This window comes from Cebus imitator, unplaced genomic scaffold, assembly GCF_001604975.1.
Source record: "Cebus imitator isolate Cc_AM_T3 unplaced genomic scaffold, Cebus_imitator-1.0 Scaffold415, whole genome shotgun sequence".
In the NCBI taxonomy this organism is placed as follows: Eukaryota; Metazoa; Chordata; class Mammalia; order Primates; family Cebidae; genus Cebus; species Cebus imitator.
Window position 1 is genome coordinate 475,639 of NW_016107730.1, and position 5,763 is coordinate 481,401.

Below are 5,763 nucleotides of genomic sequence, written 5' to 3' on the forward strand. Positions count from 1 at the left end.
ACAGAGCTCACTCTGTCACCCAGGCTGGAGTACAGTGGTACGATCTTGGCGCACTGTAACCTCTGCCTCCCGAGTTCAAGTGATTCTCCTGCCTCAGCCTCCTGAGTAGCTGGGATTAGAGGCCCATCTCGGACTCCCAAAGTGCTGGGATTAAAGTGGTGAGCCACTGCACCCGGCCCTCATTGTAATTTTTCACCTGCATTTTCCTAATGGTATGGAACAACTTTTGTGTGCTCATTTGCCATTCCTGTTACCTTTTCTGGTGAAATATCTGTCCAATTTTCTGCTCACTTTTTATTGGTGGTTTATTTTATAGAGCTATAGGACTTGATTATATAAATAATTATTTTTTAATTTCTTGATCAAAACAGCATATGTTTTGGAGTTTATCTTCAATGTGTAAATGAACATGATGAAAGGGTCATAAGTCCTAAGTACCTAAGTGGAATGTAAGTGCTGTTTTGCATGTGTAAGTAACTAAGTAACAGATCTAGTGGAAATATAAAGTATTTTTTTGTGTGCCACTCGCCTTGCCCAACATGAATGAATTCATCTCTCCAAATCTGCCTGTTCTAGTGAATGCTGAGATTTTTATTTGTTCACTTTTTTAAAAACTTTGAAATGATAATTGTTGGTTAGGGTCCAGCTGCTATGAAAACTCATGGCTGTGTTTCAGGTGTTTATTTTAATCATATCTGTCTGTTTCAAATAGTATTCTCATCTTTCTATGTACTCTGTGGGGACTGACCAACTGCCAAATAAACTTTTAGAGACATTGAAGACCCATAGAAAAGCCAAGTAAGATAAATATTGGCTCATGGACAAATGAGAGTCAAATATCACTTTAACTGCAGAAGGAGGAAGTGTGGCTTACTTTACATTGTGATTGGTTAAAGCTTAATGGCATTTTCGTGTATATGTGTGTATTCCTCTGGCCAAATAAAACAGTTGAGTAAAACTAGAAATGGTGCCATTAATCATTGGATTAATATGATATGTTTACTGTCATCTCTTGATAGACTATAGGAGATCATATTTCAGCTATAGCTCTTTAATTTAAAAAATATACGTATTTTTGACTCTGCCTCCCAGGTTCAAGTGATTCTCCTGCCTCAGCCTCCCAAGTAACGGGATTTACAGGCATGTGCCACCACAACTGTCTAATTTTGTATTTTCAGTAGAGACAGGATTTCTTCGTGTTGGTCAGGCTGGTCTCAAACTCCCAACCTCAGGTGATCCACCCGCCTTGGCCTCTCAAAGTGCTGGATTACAAGGCGTGAGCCACCATGCCTGGCCTTATTTATTTATCATAGAGATGGTGTCTTACTTTGTTGCCCAGTCTGGTCTCAGAGTTCCAAAGTGTTGGAGTTATAGGCATGAGTCACTGCACCTGACCTGATCATTTCATTTTCTTTTTCTTTTTTTTGAGACAGGGTGTGACTCTGTTGCCCAGGCTGGAGTGAAGTAGTGAGATCTCAGTAGCTCACTGCAGCCTTGATCTCCTGGGCTCAAGTGATCTTCCTGCCTCAGCCTGTTGAGTAGGTAGAACTATAAGCACACACCACCATGCCCAGATGATGTTTTTGAGTTTAAGTAGAGATGAGGTCTCACTGTTACCCAGGCTTGTATCAAACTCCTGAGCTCAAGCTATCATTTCACCTTGGCCTCCCAAAGTGCTGAGATTATAGATGTGAGCCACTGCACCCAGCCTCTTTTTCTTTAAAAAATGACAACAACAACAACAACAACAAACTTTAAAATATACAGATAGGATCTCACTGTATTGGCCAGTCTGATCTCAAACTCCTAGCCTCTTAGCAGCCCTCCCGCCTTGGCCTCCCATTGTGTTGGAATTACAGGCATGAACCACTACACACTGCCTGATCAGTTCTTTTTATTTTCTTTTCCTTTTGTTTTTGTTTTTGAGACAGGGTCTTACTCCGTTGCTCAGGCTGGATGCAGTGGTGCGATCATGGCTCACTGCAGCCTCAATCTTCTGGGCTTAAGCGATCCTCTCACCTCAGCAAAAAAAAAAAAAAAAAAAATTTAGGAAAATTTTTAAAATAGGGTGTGAAACTTTAGTTTCTGTTTCACATTTTGGCTCTTTGTAGCTCCTAGCAATGTTTTGTTTTGTTTTGTTTGAGGCAGAGTCTTACTCTTGTTGCCCAGACTGGAGTGCAATGGCATGATCTCGGCTCATTGCAACCTCTGTCTCCTGGGTTCAAGTAATTCTCCTGCTTCAGCCTCCTAAGGAGCTGGGATTACAGGCGCACACCACTATGCCTGGATAATTTTTTTTTTTTTTTTCAGTAGAGATGGGGTTTCACCATGTTGACCAGGCTGATCTTGAACTCCTGACCTCCGCCTCCCAAAGTGCTGGGATTACAGGCATGAGCCACCGCGCCTGGCCAGCTCCTTGTAATGTTTTTAAAATTTTTTAATGTTAGGTGGAATAAATAGAACTAGTTATCTAAGACACGCAGGTAGTTATAGAGTAAAAGCATCCTCCTGTGGATTTTGTTGAATTTTTACGTGTATTTAGTGTTTGTTCTTTCAGTAAAATAATTGACAGGCCTGTTGGCTGAGCCTAGAAATTGTTTCAGAAAAGCATTATGGGCTGGATGCCATGGCACACACCTGTGACACCTGTAATCCCAGCGCTTTGGGAGGCCGAGGCAGGTGGATCACTTGGGATCAGGAGTTCAAGACCAGCCTGGCCAGCATGGTGAAACCCTGTCTCTACCACAAATACAAAAAAATTGGCTGAGTATTCTGGTGTGTGCCTATAATCCCAGCTACTTGGAAGGCTGAGGCAGGAGAATCGCTTGAACCCAGGAGGCAGAGGTTGCAGTGAGCCCAGATCATGCCACTGCACTCTAGATTGGGCAACAGAGCAAGTCTCTGTATCAAAAAAAAGAAGAAAAGCATCATGGGAAAATAGAATTTAGTAAAGTAAAGGCCTCTTCCCAAATGGCATCAAGTATTATTGAGACCTAACTTAGACATGCAAAAATAGTGTAGGAGAGACCTTGAAGTTTTCCTGCTTTGGGGGGAAAATCCTACTGAGGTGTCAGGGTCTAATTTGCCACACCAACTTGTTGGAGCCACTGTCTATTCTCTTTTGAAAAGCTGGACACCTATTCTGCTGTTGTGTCTTGCCATTCTCCTGAAGAACAGAGGCACACCACAAAACCCAATACTTCCCCGTGTGTTCTATGAGGTAGGTAAAGTATATTACAATACATACTGCTTTAAAATGTTGAGCCTTAATTCAAATACCAAGAAAGGGGGGATTTGCATTGTTATCGATTTTCATATGTCTTGCTGCTGACTTGGAGATAAAATTATGCTGCTGTCATATCCTACTTTTATTGCTAGGCGTGTGGTAGATTTAGACAATTTGGCAGTATGATTTTGTAACATGGGTGGGTCTTTCCATGAAACCCTTGGATGCAAGTTGGTTCTTGCTGACCACTCCTCTTACTCAAAGAATAGAGTTCTGGCCAGGTGCAGTGGCTCACATCTGTAATCCCAACACTTTGGGAGGCCGAGGCAGGTAGATCATGAGGTCAAGAGATCAAGACCATCCTGGCCATCATGCTGAAACCCTGTCTCTACTAAAAATACAAAAATTAGCTGGGCACGGTGGCGTGCACCTGTAATCCCAGCTACTCGGGAGGCTGAGGCAGGAGAATTGCTTGAACTTGGGACTTGGAGATTGCAGTGAGCTGAGATCGTGCCACTGCACTCAGCCTGGCGAAAGAGCAAGACTCCATCTCAAAAAAAAAAAAAAAGAGAAGAGTTCCATTTCTTGAAGTAATCCAAGTTCCTAGTACCTCTGGGAGAACTTCTTGCGTGCTAAATTAAAAACAAGTTACCACAGGAGGACAGAGGCTAAGCTTTTTGATAATTGGACCAGAAATTGCTAATGTGAAATTTTATTGTTGTTGTTTTGGGGTTTTGTTTTGTTTTCTGAGACAGAGTCTTGCTCAGTTGCAGTAGGCCGAGATCCCACCTCTGCACTCAGGTGCACACCACCACGCCCAGCTAATTTTTGTATTTTTAGTAGAGACAGGGTTTCAGCATCTTGGCCAGGCTGGTCTTGAACTCCCTACCTCATGATCCACCCACCTTGGCCTCCCAAAGTGCCAGGATTACAGGTGTGATCCACGGTGCCTGGCCTTGTTGTTGTTTTTTGTTTGTTTTGTTTTTTGAGACAAGGTCTCACTCTGCTACCCCAGCTGGAGTACAGTGGCATGGTCATGGCTCACTGCAGCTCTGATCTCCTGGGCTCAAGCAATCCTCCCACATCAGCCTCCAAGTAGCTGGGACTACAGGTGCTCTCCAACACACCTGACTAATTTATGTATTTTCTGTAGAGACAGGGTTTCACCATGTTGCCCAAGCTGGGCCCAAACCCCTGGGCTCAAGTAGTGCTCCCACCTCAGCCTCCTAAAGTGTTGGGATTACAGGTGTGAGCCATAATGCCTAGCCTTTTTTTTTAAAATTGAAACTTTCTGTTGAACTCACACATTTGCATTCTTTAAATTTATATTTTTATGAGTAAATTTAATGAGAATGAAAGCACAATTGACCATTTTTTATTTATTTGAGGAGTGCTTCATTCCCAGGCAATAAAATGCCATTTCTCATCTGTGTCTCTTTTAGATTACAGCAAGATGGAAATACCAAATCCCCCAACCTCCAAATGTATCACTTACTGGAAAAGAAAAGTGAAATCTGAATACATGCGACTTCGACAACTTAAACGACTTCAGGCAAATATGGGTGCAAAGGTAAAAAAAATAATTCCCGCGTGAAAGTTTATATATTTCAATATACTGATCCAATGTAAAGGAGTTGGAATTTTTTTTTAACTTTTGTTTTGAAATCTTAACAGGGCTGGGCACGGTGGCTCACACTTGTAATCCCAGCACCTTGGGAGGCTGAGGCAGGTAGATCACCTGGGGTCAGAAGTTTGAGACCAGCCTGGCCAACATGGCAAAACCTGTCTCTACTAAAAATACAAAAATTAGCCAGGGTAATCCCAGCTACTCGGGAGTCTGAGGCAGGAGAATTGCTTGAACCCAGGAGGTGGAGATTGCAGTGAGCCGAGATGATGTCACTGCACTCCAGCCTGGGTGACAGAGCAGGACTCCGTCTCAAAAAAAAAAAAAAAAAAAGGCCAGGCACAGTGGCTAATGCCTGTAATCCCAGCATTTTGGGAGGCTGAGGTGGCCAGATCACTTGAGGCCAGCAGTTTGAAACCAGCGTGGCCAATATGGTGAAACCGCATCTCTACCAAAAATACAAAAATTAGCTGGGTATGGTGGCGTGTGCCTGTAATCCCAGCTACTTGGGAGGCTGAGGCAGGAAAATCACTTGAACCTGGGAGGCAGAGGTTGTGGTCAGCTGCTACTACTCCAGCCTGGGCGACAGAGTGAGACTCTATCTCAAAAAAAATTTAATCAGTTAATTAAATCACAATATATCTTAATCTTTTCCATGACTTTACTAGGCTTTGTATGTGGCAAATTTTGCCAAGGTTCAAGAAAAAACCCAGATCCTCAATGAAGAATGGAAGAAGCTTCGTGTCCAACCTGTTCAGTCGATGAAGCCTGTGAGTGGACACCCTTTTCTCAAAAAGGTACTTTTGGAAGTTTAAGCTCAGTCTTCCTCTCTTCCTTGGGCTTAAAGCTTTTTCCTATATATATATTTTTTTTTACTTTTTCTTATTTTCTTCTTCTTCTTTTTTTTTTTTTT

General features: G+C 42.5%; 1 protein-coding gene across 7 annotated transcripts in view; it reads left to right on the top strand.

Moving 5' to 3' along the window:
* EZH1 (enhancer of zeste 1 polycomb repressive complex 2 subunit) overlaps nucleotides 1-5,763 on the top strand; it is a 40,607-nt gene that overhangs the window by 6,293 nt on the left and 28,551 nt on the right. For 4 of the 7 annotated variants that reach the window (XM_037731683.1, XM_037731685.1, XM_037731684.1 and 1 more), the window contains exons 2-3: nucleotides 4,669-4,796; nucleotides 5,519-5,647. In XM_037731683.1, the coding sequence (XP_037587611.1) occupies nucleotides 4,669-4,796; nucleotides 5,519-5,647 (257 nt within the window). Of the gene's footprint in view, nucleotides 1-534; nucleotides 799-3,129; nucleotides 3,221-4,668; nucleotides 4,797-5,518; nucleotides 5,648-5,763 lie in introns of those variants that run through there. The other 3 variants (XM_017509387.2, XM_037731686.1, XM_017509388.2) reach the window with 2 other exon arrangements.